This window comes from Leopardus geoffroyi, chromosome A3 (genome assembly GCF_018350155.1).
Source record: "Leopardus geoffroyi isolate Oge1 chromosome A3, O.geoffroyi_Oge1_pat1.0, whole genome shotgun sequence".
Lineage (NCBI taxonomy): Eukaryota > Metazoa > Chordata > Mammalia > Carnivora > Felidae > Leopardus > Leopardus geoffroyi.
In genome coordinates, this window is record NC_059336.1 from 120,616,006 (window position 1) to 120,635,337 (window position 19,332).

Genomic DNA, 19,332 nt, shown 5'->3' on the forward strand with positions numbered 1-19,332 from the left:
AAATTGGCAGCCATTCTTTTTCAGGGCACTAAATAATCACTTGTCAAGTTCTATTTATCTTCTGTAACCCAAGATAATGACTTAAAAAATCCCTGTTCCTCTCATACATTTTATGCTGTTTTTTAACCGAGCAGATGCTTTTCTCATCCTCTGGAATGAGACTAGAAAAGAGGTTCTTAGGATTTATTATTATTCTACTGTCATATTATCAGGAAAGGTGTGCACAGATGATGGGGTTAAGTCTGTGAATGGGAGGGAAAGGAAAAATGAAGGAGCATATAGGTACAATCACACAGACCATCCTAGAACTGGAAGAGTGTAAGAAACATCTTGTTTGAGCTTTCTTCCGACAGAGAACTCTGGAATAAAAGAGCAATGACTAAAATAAAACCCAGACTACCAAATGGACAACCTTTTTTTTTTTTTTTTTTTTTTTTTTTACGATAGCAACGGGTTTCAGATTTTGCCTAACGCCCCTCTTCCAAAACCTGAGCCCCAACTTCCCGACTTCTCCCGGCTCCTGACTTGTCTCTCTACGAGCCCGAGCAAGAGAAACATAGTATGGGGTGGGGGACGAGTAGTGTAGACGGGCTTATACGGGACGGAAGAATTCAGAAAATAACACCCCTATGGTCTACTTCGAATTTTTAGCGGGACTGGGCCTGGACCCACCATTCTAAATACTCCAAGCCCGAGGATCTGCCCCAAACTGCCAATACATTTCTACCACTCGGCTGCAAACGTTAACAGATGCCGCTGTCCTGGCGCCCCTGAACACCAACCGCGCTCTCAGGGTAAACCCAGCCTGACTTCCTGCCGAGGGACTCAGCGCCGCGCGTGGGCGCGACTCCTGGGAACAGGTAATCAAAACCTCGCCTCTAGAGCCCGGTGATGACGTCACACCGCCCCTTTCTAGCATCGCGAGACTCTCTTCTCCCACCCCCAGTTCCCAGAGCTCCCAACCGCCCGCGCCCGCTGCTAGGCAGCGGCGGGGATGGCGAGCCGCGGAGCTGGGGCGGTGACGATAGCAGCGGTTCCGCCATTGGACGAGGAGGCCTGAGGGACGGGCCAGCCTGGTGAACAAGGAGATACCGAGGCGGGTGGCCCCGAGAGAGCGAGGGCAATGGAGGCTAACATGCCGAAGCGGAAGGAGCCCGGCAAGTCCCTGCGCATCAAAGTCATCTCCATGGGCAACGCTGAGGTGGGAAAAGTGAGTACCGCGCTGGGAGGGGCGGGACCTCAGAGCGGCGGGACGACCTGCCGATTGGCTGGGAGGGCGGCCACTCAACAGCCCGGGGCCCAGCCTCCTCCCCGCCCCTGAGCAGGCCCAGGTCTCCTCCTAGGGGATGCGCCTGGGTGAGGAAAACTCTCGTGACCTTTTTGACCTTTCGTTTGCCCCCCCCCCCCCCCCACCGACGTCACTCTCCATAAGAAGGTGTCTCATATGGCCGCTAGCCCTTGAATGTATCCCAAAAAGATTAAAGGGGCCTAGGTCCTTATGTAAGATCGTCTGCCTATCTTCGTTCTAGGTGACCTGTCCAGGACTTAAGAGGTCCTTAAGAGAATAAAAGTTTAGTTACCCCAGCAGTATTTGGGAGCCTAAGGGAACTTACTGGGGTGCATGTGAGGATTGGAGCTTGTAAAATGTTGCTCTGCAGATACGGAGCCCAGAATCTACATTGCAAGAGCGTAGCTGATACTGACATTTTTCACGGGGGAAGTGCCGTGGATGTCAAGGAGCCTGCATTATTTTGTTTTGTGTGTTGGTTTTGTTTTTATTTCTGGTAGTTTCATTATATTCATTCTCTCCAAAGCCGTAGTTCCACTGCCTTTCTTCTGGATGTACTGGGTATAAAGCTCTCCCCTAGTGTGTGTGTGGAGGGGGGTGGAAGGATGAGAAAGAGACCCGAGGCCGTCCCCCAAGTGAATTTTAAACTGCCTCCTCTTCACCTAAATTGTTTCCTCTCCCCTTCTGGGTAAGTGGAAGCTGTTGGTTAAGAACCTCCCAAGGTCATCAAATCAATGGCAGAGACCAGATTAGAACTTGGGTCCTCACAGTCTACTGCAGTTCTCTATCATTGTATGCTGTCAAAATCAACTCCAGTAGGATCTATATCCCAAAAGAGCCGTTAATGGAAGTGTTTAGGCCGGTGCCCTACACATAGTTGATGTTCAGTAAATGTTTATTAGTGCCTTTTCTTTCCATTTAGCATTGTCCTGTACTATTTATGTATTTGCACATATGTATGTAAGTATTAACATAGCAGTCACTGAAAAGTCAACATTTGTTGAACATCAACTATGTGCCAGGCATTAAAAAGGAAAAGAATACAGCCTCTAAAAGGCTTAATAATAATCTGGCTAAGTAAGCATGCATCATTTCTGTAATTTTCCTATGCTGAATGGTCCAACATTAAAAATAGCCCAAAATGACGAGTATCACATTTATTTAACATTGCCCTAGATTTATTGGCCAATGTGATTAGACAAGAGAAAGAAATAAAGTATAAAATAACTGGAAAGGAGAAGGCAAAATTATTGTTATTTGCTAATGATATGATTATTTATCTGGAAACCCAAAGAAAATTAACTTGAAAAGCTTTTAGAAAGAATAAGAAAATTCAATAAGGCAAAATTAATATACAGAAATTAATAGCTTTCCTATATCAAATTATGTGTTTTTTAAAATCTTTTTTGGGGCGCCTGGGTGGCTCAGTCAGTTGAGCGTCTGACTTCAGCTCAGGTCATGATCTCATGGTCTGTGAGTTCGAGCCCCGCATGGGGCTCTGTGCTGACAGCTCAGAGACGAGCCTGCCTCGAATTCTGTGTCTCCCTCTCTCTCTGCCCCTCCCCCGCTCATGCTCTGTCTCTCTCTCTGTCAAAAATAAATAAAACATTAAAAAATTAAAAAAAAATCTTTAATGTTTTATTTTTGAGAGAGAGAGAGAGAGAGAAAGAGTGAGCAAACAAGCAGGCAGAGAGAGAGGGAGACACAGAATCTGAAACAGGCTCCAGGCTCTGAGCAGTCAGCACAGAGCCCGATGTGGGGCTCGAACTCACAGACAGCGAGATCATGATCTGAGCCGAAGTCTGACACTCAACCGACTGAGCCACTCAGGCGCCCCATCAAATTATATGTTTTAATGTTAAATTGAAAAACTATTTTAATTTACAATAACAGCCAAAATAAAGTGCCTAGGTTTAAACTTAAGAACAAACAGGTAAGACCTATATGAAGAAAAATGTCAAACTCTACAAAGGGACATAAAATTGCTCAGGCAAATGGAAAGATATACTTTCCCCTTAATTAGGATCACTCGACATTTTAGAGATGTCAGTTCTTTAAAATAACCTACAATCAGTTCTAGTTAAAATAACAGTAGGGTTTTTTTTTTTTTTTCCTTCAAAACATAAGGGTGGCTCAGTCGGTTAAGTATCCAACTCTTGATTTTGGCTCAGGTCATGATCTCACCGTTTGTGAGATTGAGCCCCGAGTTGGACTCTGTGCTGACAACACACACACTTAAATACTGGTCCTCTAATTTCTATAGACAGATTCCCAGGGGTAGAATGCTGAGTAGCTATTTAGTAGCTATTGCCAGTTGCTCTTCAAGAAATTGTACCAGCAGTATGCAGTTGCCCTATTTCCCGTAGTCCTGCCAACACAGGTATTGTCATTCTTTTAATGACTCCCAGTCTGGTTAGTGAGAAGTATTACTTTAATTTGCATTTCATGGACTACAGATGAAGGTGAGCACCTTTTCACATACTTACTGGATATTTGGATTTGCTCTTCTGGATAGTGCCCAATTTATACTCCCTACCCATTTTTCTATTGGATGATGTATCTTATCAATTTTTCTGGTTCAGGGATATCAGAGATAATAACTTTTTGCTGGTCATATGAATAATGACTATTTGTCTGGGTATGTTATTTGCCTTTTAATATTTTTATATATATTTCTCCATATAATTGCTATTATTATTACTATTTCTATATATTCAAGTATGCCTGTCCTTTCTTTTGTGGTTCTTGTGTTTCTTTTCTTGGTTGAAAATGTTTCCTTAAAGTTGTACATATGTTGCACATTTTTTCTGAAATTTTTGTTTTATGTTTAAATATTGAAATCACAAGTTCATCTGAATTTATTTTTGTATTTAGAGAAGTTAAGGGCCCAACTTGTGCAAGTGGCATTTTACTAAATAAATCATTCTTTTTCCCTTGACTTTATTTTTTTATTTGAGAGAGAGAGAGAGACAGAGAGAGAGAGAGACCGCACACACAAGTAGGGGAGAGGGGCAGAAGGAGAGAGAGAGAATCCCAACCAGGCTCCACACTCAGCATGGGGTGGATGTGGGGCTTGATCCTAGGACACTGGGACTGTGACCTGAGCCGAAATCGAGAGTTGGATGTTCTACCAACTGAACCGCTCAGGCATACTTCCCCTTGATTTGAAATATCACCCCTGTCACCTTTTAAATTTCTTTTTTTAATGGGATCTATTTCTGGGCCCTCTGTTCTATTCTACTGACCTATTTGTCTATTTGTCTATTATGCCAATATCATACTGTCTTGATTGGTTTCAGACTATATTTTAATATCTGTTAAGGCGGATTCCCTCCTCTTTGTACTGCCCCGCCCCATTCCTCTTTTTCATATTTTGAGTATTTCTTCTCAGATAGTTGTTCTGCAAAAGTGCCTAAAAATATATTTAAGAAAAATAGTGAAAGCAAAAAATTCTATGTTACTTGGTTTATATGATCTTAAGGACCCTGTCTCTTTGTCTGTTATAGGGAGTGGTTATTAATAGAATTACTTAAATGTGTGTCTCGTTAACCTCTTAGAACTAGTGTTTAAACAGTGTACTGGAGTTAAAGAACTGCCAGGCCCCTTAATCTCATGAATCATTTAGAAAAAGGCCATATTCATTTTCATAGGCTATTGTGAGAGAAAACATTTGTGAAATGCTTTCAAGCTGTAAAATGCTTTTATTTTTTTTAATTTTTTTTTTAATATTTATTTATTTTTGACAGAGAGAGACAGAGCATGAACGGGGGAGGGGCAGAGAGAGGGAGACACAGAATCCGAAGCAGGCTCCAAGCTGTCAGCACAGAGCCTGACGCGGGGTTCGAACTCACAGACCGTGAGGTCATGACCTGAGCCGAAGTCGGCCGCTCAACCGACTGAGCCACCCAGGCGTCCCTCAAGCTGTAAAATGCTTTTAAAAGTGTAGCCTGCTAACAGTAGTCACTCCAAAGAAGTTTTTCTTTCAGTTCACAATAAGCTTATTAACTGCTTTTTAAATTGACCGTCCTGTTTAATTTAGGTTAACGTTCATCAGGGAAGGATTTGAGCAGAATAAACTTCATTACTAGCACTCCCAAGTAAATTAGAAGTTTCACGAGTGCTAAGGGTTGTTATTACTGGCACCGAGCAAATTTCATTGGCACTGAGCAAAAGAAAGAAGTAAAATACTGATGTGTGTCCTCAAGTAGTTTACTTTCTAGCTGAAGAGATAAGAGGAGTATACACATGTGAAATGATAATTGACAATACAAAGCAATGTATGCCTGATGGGGTGTGTGTGTGTGTGTGTGTGTGTGTGTGTGTAAAATACGTGTGTATATATTAGCATGAATGTGAAGTGCAAGAAGAGTTCAGAGGCAGGCAAGGTCTCTTACAACCTGGTGCTCCAGTAAGGCTGGGCCTTAAAAGATAAGTAAGATTTGTAAAGAAGGGAGAAAGCTCATTCCAAGTAGAGGGAAAAAGTAATGATGAAAGTCAGGAAGTCAGATCTCTGGGAGTTTTGCAGAAATGGAAAGCATATATTAGAAAGGTGTAGACAAGGAACACAGATTAGGGCCAGATTATGGGGAACCTTGAATAAAGGATAAAGGAATTTGGATTTCAGACTTGACAGTGAGAAGCCACTGAAGAGTTTTGAGTTAAGGAAGTGAAGTAATGTCAGTGCTGTGTAGTATTGACTGAGGTTGGGAGGGAGGGAAGGCAGAAAGACCAATACAAAATTTCCTACAATTGCCTAGGAGTAGATGATGAGGATCTAAACCAAAGTGGTGTCGATGGGAATTGGAATGAGGAGAAAGAGGCAAGAAACATTTAAAGATTTAGAAAGGCTCAGAATCAAACATGGCTTTAAGATTCTGATCCTCCGTGGTTGGGAAAATGGTGGTGTTATTGACAGAACCAGGATGTCAGCAGGATGAACTGTTTTTATGTATAAGATTAGTTCATTTTTGGACATGTTGAATTTGAGGGAACAGCAGGACACCTCAGTACAAACTAGCCATAGTATTTGAAGATGTCGATCTGCTTTTGAGAAGGTCAAGGCTAAACATAGACATTTTGGTGGCATTGAAAGCATAAGAGTAAGTCTTCTAAACAAAAGAGCCCAAGGACTGAGAACGAAACTGAAAACATATTTGGTTTTAAGGGACGAATATGTAATTTTTCTTTAAAATTCTGACTTTTAGCATTTGTTTCAGTTGTTTGAAAATGCTTTCTTTCCCATTGTGGTGAATGAAGAAACCATAATGAAGAACTGTGCTTATTTTGTATGTTTCCAGAGTGTATGTACTAAAAGAATGCATTTTTATGTTTTTTAGAGCTGTATCATAAAACGTTACTGTGAGAAAAGATTTGTGTCTAAATATCTTGCAACAATTGGAATTGACTATGGAGTCACAAAGTAAGTGCATTGTTTCTTTGGGCTTGTAAATTACATGGATTTGAGAATTTTTCTAAAATGATGTATCTTGAAATAGAGATTCTGAAGAAGGAAAGATAGGAATAAGAGACATTTACGGATATGTAGTGATCATATCAATTGTTCATCACTGAGCATGTTCTTTTTGCCAGGCCTTGCCTTCGCAAGGGATAGGTATAGGGTCTACAACAATGAGGAAGTCAACAAAAAGCCTACCTAGCAGATGTATCTTTTTAGGAAACATGTTTCTATATAAACACGTCCTATTAGCAGGTGTGTTTATAGAGCATTTTGAGGTATTCTTTCCACAAAGTCTAAATAGTATGTCGAATATTTTCTATCAGAGGATTTCCTTTATTGGTTTATGATCTTTATAACCTATTGGTATCTAGCAAAAATGATCTGGGAGAAGGAAAATTAGGAGTAAGTGGGGATTTATCTCGAGATGAATCAAGGGTGGGTTGAGCCTGAGGAGATAGGCTTACGTTAGCAAGAAATAATACCACCAAAGCGTGGAGTTAAGGTAGACTGCACACTCCCTGAAGGTGAAATTTCAGGTGCTCACCGTTCTGCCCTAACCTGCCCCCTCCTCTCTTATTCCCTTCCTTTACACACTTTACCCTCCATCCACACTGCACCGCTGCCCTTGTATTTCCCTAGCTCAGTGCAGTTATTCATTCATTCTGTCCACCTGAAATATCCTTTCCCCTCATCCCTCCATCAGACTCTTTGACGTGTAAAATGCTTCTGTTCCCATAAGGCCTTGGAATACCTTCTTTATCAGTTAGGACTCTTTAGTTGCAAATGACAGAAGTAATAAACTTCTGTATACTATTTATGGTACTTATTTTAAATTGCCACATGTCATTATTATTTATATATGTTTCATGTCTCCTGCTAGATTATAAGCCCCATGAAGAAGGAGCTATTAGAATAAATAAGTCATTTCCAGGTGCCTGGCACAGTGCTTGTATGTAGTAGATACTCAAAAACTCTACTAGGTGAGATAGATATATCTAAAGAGGAGGTTTGTAAGATTAGACTGTGAGGGCAGCTTTTAAGAAGGTGGACTAAAGCGGTGAGGTTTGTCTATACTTCAGGGCATAGGATTTCATCAGTGATATGCCAGGATATCCTATTTAAGGCAGTGTTGTTTTGAATTCATGTAAGTAGCTAATTTATTCATCTAAGAAATGAGAATCACCATATTACGCCATAGAACTGTAGTGGTTTGTTCAACAGACTATTCTATCTCTGGCTGAAATTTTTTTTGGAAAGCTGCTTGTCCCGTGGTGTATCAGGAGGATATAACTGACAGAAACCTAACTCAAACCAAGTCAAGGAAAAAATAATAACGATAATAACAACAACAATAATAAAGAATATTAATCAATTCACATAATCCAGTTATGAGGATGCTGTGCCTTAGAGATGGCTGGAACCAGGGACAGAATATAGCTATATAATTTACTACGTCTCTCTCCAGCTTTTAGCTTCCTCTGCATGGCTGCCAGCAGATCTCAGACTCACACTGTAAATTTTACCTCCAGAGAGGGACCAAAGCTAATATACAAATTTAAAAATCCAAGGGAAAGTTTTGATTGTTCAGGTGGGGACAGGTGCCTTTCCCAGCTCATTTGGCTGTGGCCAACTCATCTGAACCACAACTGGGAGAGAAAAGGGCTGTACTCGTGGGTAGTCAAAATAACAGGTACCCATTCCGTCCCTCCTGTTATCTACATGGTGAAGCTCAAATTCCAGCATATTGAAGAATTACTTGTAAAGTTTGTGAAAATGCAGATTCTTAGGACCCACCAAGATTCTGATTTGCTGGGTGTGAGGTGGGCACAGGAATCTGCATTTTTAACGGCCTCTCATAATAATGATGCAGGTGGTCTGCAGGCCACAACCTAGGAAAGCAAGACCTTGAGGTAGCGAATTACCATTTTTCTTCAGGTTAATTTCCTCTGTCTGGCATCTGAATTAAAATAACTTCTTTGAGTTTCAGTGTGAATACATTTGTGCATTCCTGACTTTATCCATTCTCTGCTGCTATCTCTTTAAGGCCAAATTTTCTAATATACATTGTTACACCAGGTCTTCTCCAAAGGCTCTCAGACTCTGTTGTGTTGTGTTGTTTTGCTGTTCTCACATTCTCTTTTATAAGGTGGGTCCTGATTTCACAGATGTTAAAATGAAAACAGATGTGCATCTTGGTTATTGATGAAATATGGTAGAGAGTTCAGGAATAAAATGATTATTGGTTAGCTCGATGTAAGTCTACAAGTAATATAAAACACCTGTAGGCATTATGGTTTCAGAACAGAAGATGGGTGTAATAAACGTGGACAAGAGAATAATAATAATAAACAAGCCCAGAGGTAGTGTAGGGCCGATGAGAGAAAGTACTGATGTCCTTGTATTCCGTAGGAGGGAGTCATGTCAGTGCTGTCTAAACTGAAACATGTCACTGAAAAACATGATTCTAACCTGTTAACTTACTGTTAATAATCCCTATTCTTAGAGGGGTCTTTTAGGAAATACTTCTTGTGATGAAGAAAACATATTTAAAGTTCAATAATTCTACTTCACCTCAGTTTCTTTTTCCTTTTGTTACATTCAATACAAAGTAATAAATAAACATTAAAAAATTTTTTTTAATTCAATACAAGTAAATTTTATACTTTTCATTTTAAAATAGTGTAATCCTGGGGCGCCTGGGTGGCGCAGTCGGTTAAGCGTCCGACTTCGGCCAGGTCACGATCTCGCGGTCCGTGAGTTCGAGCCCCGCGTCGGGCTCTGGGCTGATGGCGCAGAGCCTGGAGCCTGTTTCCGATTCTGTGTCTCCCTCTCTCTCTGCCCCTCCCCCGTTCATGCTCTGTCTCTCTCTGTCCCAAAAATAAATAAACGTTGAAAAAAAAAAAATAGTGTAATCCCATTTTGATAAAAACACTTGTGCTTCTCAGTCACGTCTGTGTATAGAAGAAGGCTGCCTTGGCATTCATCTATATTGATGAAGGCTTTTGCTGGGTGATAGGATTTGGGATAAATTTTGAACTTTCATCTTTGTATTTCTGTGGTGTTTGAAATACTTACAATATTTCATTAATTTATTTTCCAACAATGGTTTTTCTTGAAAAAAATAAAAAGGACAAGAGGCAAATATGCTATGATGTTGGCAGCATTTAATTCTAATATGAATGGTTGTTCTTTCCCCTTTTGTTCTTTTCTCTATTTTAATTTTTTTTTAAAGAGAGAGGGTGCAAGTGAGTGAGGGGCAGAAAGAGAGGGAGAGAGAATCCAACGAGGGGCAGAGAGAGAGAGAGAACGGGGAAGCAGGGCTCTAGCTCACTCGATGTGGGGCTCAAACTCACGAACCATGATATCATGGCCTGAGACAAAGTCAGATGCTTAACCACTGAGCCACACGGGCACCCTTAAAATTTTTGAAAAACAAGTTGACTATAGCTCTTGCTCAATGAAGGTCACAAGAAGATCACACAGACGTTAATAAAATACACCTTAATTATCGTTCTGCATGGTAAGCAAGCATAGCCGGTAGTAATTAAGATGTCTTGCCAAGTGAAAGAAAATATTTTGTTTTCCTTCCTCTTATTCCTACTTGTCCCAAATCAGTTTTCTTAGTCTCACAGTAAAAGCCACCATTTGTTAGTAAAAGGGTATGGCCTGAAATATCTTGAGATAAGCTGAAAGTAAATGAGGGTGTTTATTACAGGTGGGTTCAGTGTCTTCATTTTTATTTTTTTATTATTATTTTTTTAATATGAAATTTATTGTCAAATTGGTTTCCATACAACACCCAGTGCTCATCCCAAAAGGTGCCCTCCTCAATACCTATGACCCACCCTCCCCTCCCTCCCACCCCCCATCAGCCCTCAGTTTGTTCTCAGTTTTTAAGAGTCTCTTATGCTTTGGCTCTCTCCCACTCTAACCTCTTTTTTGTTTTTTGTTTTTTCCTTCCCCTCCCCCATGGGTTTCTGTTAAGTTTCTCAGGATCCACTTAAGAGTGGGTTCAGTGTTTTTAAAATAAGGAGGCAAGATGATCTGCCAAGTTGCTGGCTTCTGTTGTAAAGATTATCTGAAATCAAGAAAAGGCACTGAGAAAGCCTCTTACATTTCATATACATACCTTTTTGAAATGTATAAATGACATAAATGATATTAATGAGAACGCAGAAACCATAACCTTCTTTGGAATTGTTTCCATTTGAATATTTCAGGGTACAAGTCAGAGACCGAGAAATCAAAGTGAACATCTTTGATATGGCTGGCCATCCCTTCTTCTATGAGGTAAGAAAGCCTTTTTGAGAAAACCAACATCCAGTATTGTCAGTGGATTCAGGGAAAGATCCCGAGTTACCTGAAACGACCAATATTCAAATCACGTATAAAATTAGGTGAATTTAGCTGGTGTTCGTGGCTTCCTTTCTGGGCCTAAACTTCATAGAAACCTATTGGTCTTTTGTTCCATTCCCTCAAACTGTGGTAGGAAATTTCATTGCTAATGTTTCAAACACGTTTTAACTTTCAAAGGACTGTTGCTTTTAACTTTGTACCTTAGCCCAGAATGTGACAGGATAATTATATTCATATTTGGACTTAAGAATTCAGCAATGCGACTTCTTTCATAGCACAGTACTAGAGTGAGCTTTCCAGTTCACTCTGCAGCCTTATGTGTTACCTCTCTGGAGAGAGTCCCACCTGCTTTACTTTGTCTTCTTGTCCTGAGTAGTCTCAAAGTGAATCTCATGGCCATTCTCTTTTGTTTTTCCTTCCTTGGGTTATTGATTTTCCCTGAAGAGGCTCTCTGTTCTTTTCTAGTTTGGGCCATTTCACTTCTGCTATTTATTATTTCCTTCCTTCTACTTGCTTTGTGTTTCTTTTGCTCTTATTCTGGGTTCTTTATGTGGGAGCTTAGATTATTGATTTGAGACTTGCTGCGTTTTTGATGTGTGTGTTTGGTGCTATCAGTTCCCCTCTCAGCACTGCTTAGCTGTGTCCCACACATTTTGATATGTTGTATTTTCAATTTCATTAATATTTCATCTTATTCATTCAATGTGTTTTTTTTTAATTTCTCTTGAGACTTTCTGTTTGAACTATGGGTTATTTAGAAGTGCGTTGTTTAGTTTCCAAGTGTTAGAGATTTTTTGGTTATCTTCCTGTTATTAATTTCTGGTTTGAGTCCATTGTGATCAGAGAACACACTGTATGATTTTGATTTCTTTTAAATTTGTTGAGGTTTTTTTCATGACCCAGGGTATGGTCTATCTTGGTCTTCCGTGGGCACTTGAAAAGATGTGTATTCTGCTATTGTTGGATGGAGTGCTCTATAAATATTTATTAGGTCTTGTTGGTCAGTGGTATTGTTGAATTCTTTTATATTCTTGCTGATCTTTTGTTTGGTTGTTCTATCGATTGCTGAGAGAGGGGTATTAAAGTCTCCAACTATAACTGTGGACTTGTCTGTTTCACTTCTATCATGTTTGCTTTATATGTGTTGCAACTCTGTTATTTGGTGCATACATATTTATGATTGCTATGTCTTCATTATATAGTTTTATTTTTATATAATGCCCCCCTCTGTCTCTGTAATCATTTTTGCTCTGATGTCTACTTTATCTGATATTAATATAGCCAATTTTTGCTTTCCTTTAATGTTTGCGTGATATATCCTTTTCTATCTTTTTACTTTCAGTCTGCTTATATCATTGTATTTGAAGTAACTGTCTTGTAGACATGGGTCATGTTTTTCAATCTATTATGCCAATTTCTGTCCTTTAATTGAAATCTTTAAACCACTTACGTTTAATGTAATTATGAATATATTAGGGCACAAGTCTGCCATTTATTTTTCATTTTCTGTTTGTTCTGTTTTCCAGTTCTCTGTTTTCTGTTCCCTGCCATCTATGGGTTAGTCGAACACTTTTTGAATTCCATTCGATTTGTCCATAGTGGTTTTGTTTTTTTTTTTTCTGTAAGTAATTAAATTGGATTTTATTTTATTATTTATTTATTTATTTATTTATTTATTTATTTATTTAATATGAAACTTATTGTCAAATTGATTTCCATACAACACCCAGTGCTCATCCCAAAAGGTGCCCTCCTCAATACCCATCACCCACCCTCCCCTCCTCCCACCCCCCAATCAACCCTCAGTTTGTTCTCAGTTTTTAAGAGTCTCTTATGGTTTGGCTCCCTCCCTCTCTAACCTTTTTTTTTTTTTCCCTTCCCCTCCCCCATGGTCTTCTGTTAAGTTTCTCAGGATCCACATAAGAGTGAAAACATATGGTATCTGTCTTTCTCTGTATGACTTATTTCACTTAGCATAACATTCTCCAGTTCCATCCACGTTGCTACAAAAGGCTGTATTTCATTCTTTCTCATTGCCATGTAGTATTCCATTGTGTATATAAACCACAATTTCTTTATCCATTCATCAGTTGATGGACATTTAAGCTATTTCCATAATTTGGCTATTGTTGAAAGTGCTGCTATAAACATTGGGGTACAAGTGCCCCTATGCATCAGCACTCCTGTATCCCTTGGGTAAATTCCTAGCAGTGCTATTGCTGGGTCCTAGGGTAGATCTATTTTTAATTTTTTGAGGAACCTCCACACTGTTTTCCAGAGCGGCTGCACCAGTTTGCATTCCCACCAACAGTGCATGAGGGTTCCCATTTCTCCACATCCTCGCCAGCATCTATAGTCTCCTGATTTGTTCATTTTGGCCACTCTGACTGGCGTGAGGTGGTATCTGAGTGTGGTTTTGATTTGTATTTCCCTGATGAGGAGCGATGTGGAGCATCTTTTCATGTGCCTGTTGGCCATCTGGATGTCTTCTTTAGAGAAGTGTCTTTTCATGTTTTCTGCCCATTTCTTCACTGGATTATTTGTTTTTCGGGTGTGGAGTTTGGTGAGCTCTTTATAGATTTTGGATATTAGCCTTTTGTCTGATATGTCATTTGCAAATATATTTTCCCATTCCGTTGGTTGCCTTTTAGTTTTGTTGATTGTTTCCTTTGCAGTGCAGAAGCTTTTTATCTTCATGAGGTCCGATAGGTCTTCAATTTCCTTCATAAGCTTTCTATAGTTTTCAGCATACAGATCTTTTACATCTTTGGTTAGATTTATTCCTAGGTATTTTATGCTTCTTGGTGCAATTGTGAATGGGATCAGTTTCTTTATTTGTCTTTCTGTTGCTTCATTATTAGTGTATAAGAATGCAACTGATTTCTGTACATTGATTTTGTATCTTGAGACTTTGCTGAATTCATGTATCAGTTCTAGCAGACTTTTGGTGGAGTCTATCGGGTTTCCATGTATAATATCATGTCATCTGCAAAAAGTGAAAGCTTGACTTCATCTTTGCCAATTTTGATGCCTTTGATTTCCTTTTGTTGTCTGATTGCTGATGCTAGCACTTCCAACACTATGTTAAACAACAGCGGTGAGAGTGGACCTGTCGTGTTCCTAATCTCAGGGGGAAAGCTCTCAGTTTTTCCCCCATTGAGGATGATATTAGCTGTGGGCTTTTCATAAATCGCTTTTATGATGTTTAAGTATGTTCCCTCTATCCCGACCTTCTCGAGGGTCTTTATTAAGAAAGGATGCTGAATTTTGTCAAATGCTTTTTCTGCATCAATTGACAGGATCATATGGTTCTTATCTTTTCTTTTATTGATGTGATGTATCACATTGATTGATTTGCGAATGTTGAACCAGTCCTGCATCCCAGGAATGAATCCCACTTGATCATGGTGAATAATTCTTTTTATATGCTGTTGAATTTGACTTGCTAGTATCTTGTTGAGAATTTTTGCATCCATATTCATCAGGGATATTGGCCTATAGTTCTCTTTTTTTGCTGGCTCTCTGTCTGCTTTAGGAATCAAAGTAATGCTGGCTTCATAGAATGAGTCTGGAAGTTTTCCTTCCCTTTCTATTTTTTGGAACAGCTTGAGAAGGATAGGTATTATCTCTGCTTTAAATGTCTGGTAGAATTCCCCTGGGAAGCCATCTGGTCGTGGACTCTTATTTGTTGGGAGATTTTTGATAACTGATTCAATTTCTTCACTGGTTATGGGTCTTTTCAAGTTTTCTATTTCTTCCCGTTTGAGTTTTGGAAGTGTGTGGGTGCTTAGGAATTTGTCCATTTCTTCCAGGTTGTCCAGTTTGTTGGCATATAATTTTTCATAGTATTGCCTGATAATTGCTTGTATTGCTGAGGGATTGGTTGTAATAATTCCATTTTCATTCATGATTTTATCTATTTGGGTCATCTTCCTGTTCTTTTTGAGAAGCCTGGCTAGAGGTTTATCAATTTTGTTTATTTTTTCAAAAAACCAACTCTTGGTTTCATTGATCTGCTCTACAGTTTTTTTAGATTCTATATTGTTTATTTCTGCTCTGATCTTTATTATTTCTCTTCTTCTGCTGGGTTTGGGGTATCTTTGCTGTTCTGCTTCTATTTCCTTTAGGTGTTCTGTTAGATTTTGTATTTGGGATTTTTCTTGTTTCTTGAGATAGGCCTGGATTGCAATGTATTTTCCTCTCAGGACTGCCTTCACTGCATGCCAGAGTGTTTGGATTATTGTGTTTTCATTTTCATTTGTTTCCATATATTTTTTAATTTCTTCTCTGATTGCCTGGTTGACCCATTCATTCTTTAGTAGGGTGTTCTTTAACCTCCATGCTTTTGGAGGTTTTCCAGACTTTTTCCTGTGGTTGATTTCAAGCTACATAGCGTTGTGGTCTGAAAGTGTGCATGGTATGATCTCAATTCTTTTATACTTATGAAGGGCTATTTTGTGACCCAGTAGGTGATCGATCTTGGAGAATGTTCCATGTTACTCGAGAAGAAAGTGTATTCTGTTGCTTTGCGATGCAGAGTTCTAAATATATCTGTCAAGTCCATCTGTTCCAATGTATCATTCAGGGCCCTTGTTAATTTATTGATCCTGTGTCTAGATGATCTATCCATTACTGTAAGTGAAGTATTAAAGTCCCCTGCAATTACCACATTCTTATCAATGAGGTTGCTTATGTTTGTGATTAATTGCTTTATATATTTGGGGGCTCCCGTATTTGGCACATAGACATTTATAATTGTTAGCTCTTCCTGATGGATAGACCCTGTAATTATTATATAATGCCCTTCTTCATCTCTTGTTACAGCCTTTAATTTAAAGTCTAGTTTGTCTGATATAAGTATGGCTACTCCAGCTTTCTTTTGACTTCCAGTAGCATGATAGATATTCTCCATCCCCTCACTTTCAATCTGAAAGTGTCCTCAGGTCTAAAATGAGTCTCTTGTAGACAGCAAATAGATGGGTCTTGTTTTTTTATCCATTCTGATACCCTATGTCTTTTGGTTGGCGCATTTAGTCCATTTACATTCAGTGTTATAGAAAGATGGGTTTAGAGTATTGTGATGTCTGTAGGTTTCATGCTTATAGTGATGTCTCTGGTACTTTGTGGTCCTTGCAACATTTCACTCACAGAATCCCCCTTAGGATCTCTTGTAGGGCTGGTTTAGTGGTGATGAATTCCTTCAGTTTTTGTTTGTTTGGGAAGACCTTGATCTCTCCTTCTATTCTGAATGACAGACTTGCTGGATAAAGGATTCTCGGCTGCATAGTTTTCTGTTCATCACATTGAAGATTTCCTGCCATTCCTTTCTGGCCTGCCAAGTTTCAGTAGATAGGTCTGTCACTAGTCTTATCAGTCTCCGTTTATATGTTAGAGCATGTTTATTCCTAGCTGCTTTCAGAATTTTCTCCTTATCCTTGTATTTTGCCAGTTTCACTATGATATGTTACAATTCAAGTTACGTCTGAAGGGAGTTCTCTGTGCCTCTTGGATTTCAATGCCTTTTTCCTTCCCCAGATCAGGGAAGTTCTCAGCTATGATTCCTATTATACAGATATTGTTGCGTTTGATTGCATCACTTAGTTCTCTAATTCTCCCCTCATACTCCTGGATTTTTTTATCTCTCTTTTTCTCAGCTTCCTCTTTTTCCATAATTTTATCTTCTAATTCACCTATTCTCTCCTCTGCCTCTTCAATCCGAGCTGTGGTCGCCTCCATTTTATTTTGCACGTCATTTATAGCTTTTTTTTTAGCTTCTCATGACTATTTCTTAGTCCCCTGATCTCTGTAGCAATAGATTCTCTGCTGTCCTCTATGCTTTTTTCAAGCCCAGCAATTAATTTTATGACTATCATTCTAAATTCATGTTCCGTTATATTGCTTAAATCGTTTTTGGTCAATTTGTTAGCTGTCTCTACTTCCTGGAGTTTCTTTTGAGGAGAATTCTTACGTTTTGTCATTTTGGATAGTCCCTGGGGTGACGTGGAACCGCAGGGCACTTCCCCTGTGATGTCTGGAGTAACTTGTATTGGTGGGTGGGGCTGCGGTCAGACCTGATGTCTGTCCCCAACCCACCGCTGGGGCCACAGTCAGACTGGTGTGTACCTTGTCTTCCCCTCTCCCAGGGGCAGGATTCACTGTGGAATGGTGTGGCCCCTGTCTGGGCTACTTGCACACTGCCAGGCTTGTGGTGCTGCTTTGATGGGATCTGGCGTATTAGCCTGGGTGGACCTGCAAGGTGCACAGGGGCAGGAGGGGCAGGCTCAGATCGCTTTGCCATTGGTAGTCCCCTGTGGGAGGGGCCCTGCAGCACCAGGAGGGAGGCTCACCTGTCAGAGGGATGGATCCACAGAAGCACAGTGTTGGGTGTTTGTGCGGTGCAAGCAAGTTTGATGACGGGAACTGTTCCCCTTGGGGTTTCGGCTGGGGGATGGGAGAGGGAGATGGTGCTGGCCAGTGCATTTGTTCCCCTCTGAGCAGAGCTGTTGACTTTTAACATTCCAGATGTTAAGTCCCGCTGGCTGTCAGAACTCACGCAGTCCGGCCCCTCCGCTTTTGCAAGCCAGACTCGGGGGCTCTGCCCTGACGGGTGGGCTGCCCCTCCACCGCCCCGGCTCCCTCCCGCCAGTCCGTGTAGTGCCCACCGCCTCTCCGCCCTTCCTACCCTCTTCCATGGGCCTCTTGTCTACGCTTGGCTCCGGAGAGTCTGTTTTGCTAGTCTTCTGGCGGTTTTCTGGGTTATTTAGGCAGGTGTGGGTGGAATCTAAGTGATCAGCAGGACGAGGTGAGCCCAGCGTCCTCCTACGCTGCCATCTTCTCAAACTCCTCCATAGTGTTTTTGAATAAATCTCTGAATGGCCGCATTAGTGGGTGGTCTAGTTATAACACTATTTAAATTATCACCGTCTTCTGATATCATCATTTGAACAGTTTGAGTGGAATTGTAGAAACTTTTCCTCCCTTTGCATCTCTTTATCTTCCCCCATTTATGATTGTCTTAAAATTTTCTCTATATACCTTTAGAACTGCATGAGACAGTGTTTAATCTTTGCTTAACTGTCACACATAATTTAGAAAACTCAAGAAAGAAGGAAAGAAAGCCTGTCATATTCACTCATATTTTTGTTTACTCTGATCCTTCACCCTTCGCTGTATTCCATACTCCTTCTTCATCATTTCCTTTCTATTTAAAGAACTTTCTTTAGCCATTCTCTTAGCATAAGTCTACTGACAACAGATTCTCTCCTAGTTTTCTTTGATTGAGATTGTCTCAATTTCCCATTTGTGCCTGAAGAATATTTTTTCTTGTTATAGGGTTCTGGGTTGATATTTCTTTTTTTTTTTTTTTTTCAGCACTTGAAAAATAGTGTACTTCTTTCCTTTGGCCTCCATGGATTCTGATGAGAAATCTGCCCCTTTGGCTACAGAGAACAGGCTTTTGTTGGGCTTTTATTTGTCTGTACCCATTGACATTTCTAAGTTGTACTTCTTCAGTTACATATCTTAGATATATGAGGCAAAAGAAAATCCAGGAAACTTACCACTGTGTCATTCATTGGGCCTCGAGGTCCCTAGCTTATCTGCTTTCTTCTCTCTACCTTCCAATGTCTTCTTATATAGGTTTTATATATACCACTTGGGGTTTTTTACCTGTACTTAGCAGGAAGAATAGGGAAAAGTATATCTACTCTGTCTTCCTGGAAAAAAAAATAATAATGTAATGCCTGTAAAATCTTCCATCTTGTGAATGTACCCAAATATATAGGTAAAATGAATTATTTTTTTTAATGTTTATTTAGTTTTGAGAGAGAAAGAGCAAGCAGGAGAGGGCCAGAGAGAGAGGGGGGCAGAAGATCCAAACAAAGCAGGCTCCATGCTGACAGTAGAGAGCCCAACACGGGGCTCGAACCCACAAACTATGAGATCATGACCTGAGCCAAAACCAAGAATCAGATGCTCAACCGACTGAGCCACCCAGGTGCCCCCTAAAATGAAATCTTTTTAAATGTGGAGGCTTATACTTTACAAGTATAGAGTACTGTCAGTGAAAAAAGAACAGAAGTTCTAGATTACCACAAACTTGGCACAGATTCTAATTACTGGAAATGCTAGAATAAATCTTAGATTTCTTCAAAGTCATAAAAATGAAGAGTTAGAAAATGTCTGAGAATTAATGTGGTCCAGCTTCTTTCTGCCCATTGTAGGATTTCTT

General features: G+C 40.0%; 1 protein-coding gene across 4 annotated transcripts in view; it reads left to right on the forward strand.

Moving 5' to 3' along the window:
• Positions 1–932: 932 nt before the first annotated feature.
• Positions 933–19,332, forward strand: part of DNAJC27 (DnaJ heat shock protein family (Hsp40) member C27) — a 34,434-nt gene continuing 16,034 nt past the window's right edge. For 3 of the 4 annotated variants that reach the window (XM_045447536.1, XM_045447538.1, XM_045447539.1), the window contains exons 1-3: positions 933–1,210; positions 6,625–6,707; positions 10,967–11,036. In XM_045447536.1, coding sequence (XP_045303492.1) covers positions 1,124–1,210; positions 6,625–6,707; positions 10,967–11,036 — 240 coding nt within the window. In that variant the 5' untranslated portion in view covers positions 933–1,123. The remainder of the gene's footprint in view (positions 1,211–6,624; positions 6,708–10,966; positions 11,037–19,332) is intronic. The other variant, XM_045447537.1, reaches the window with a different exon arrangement.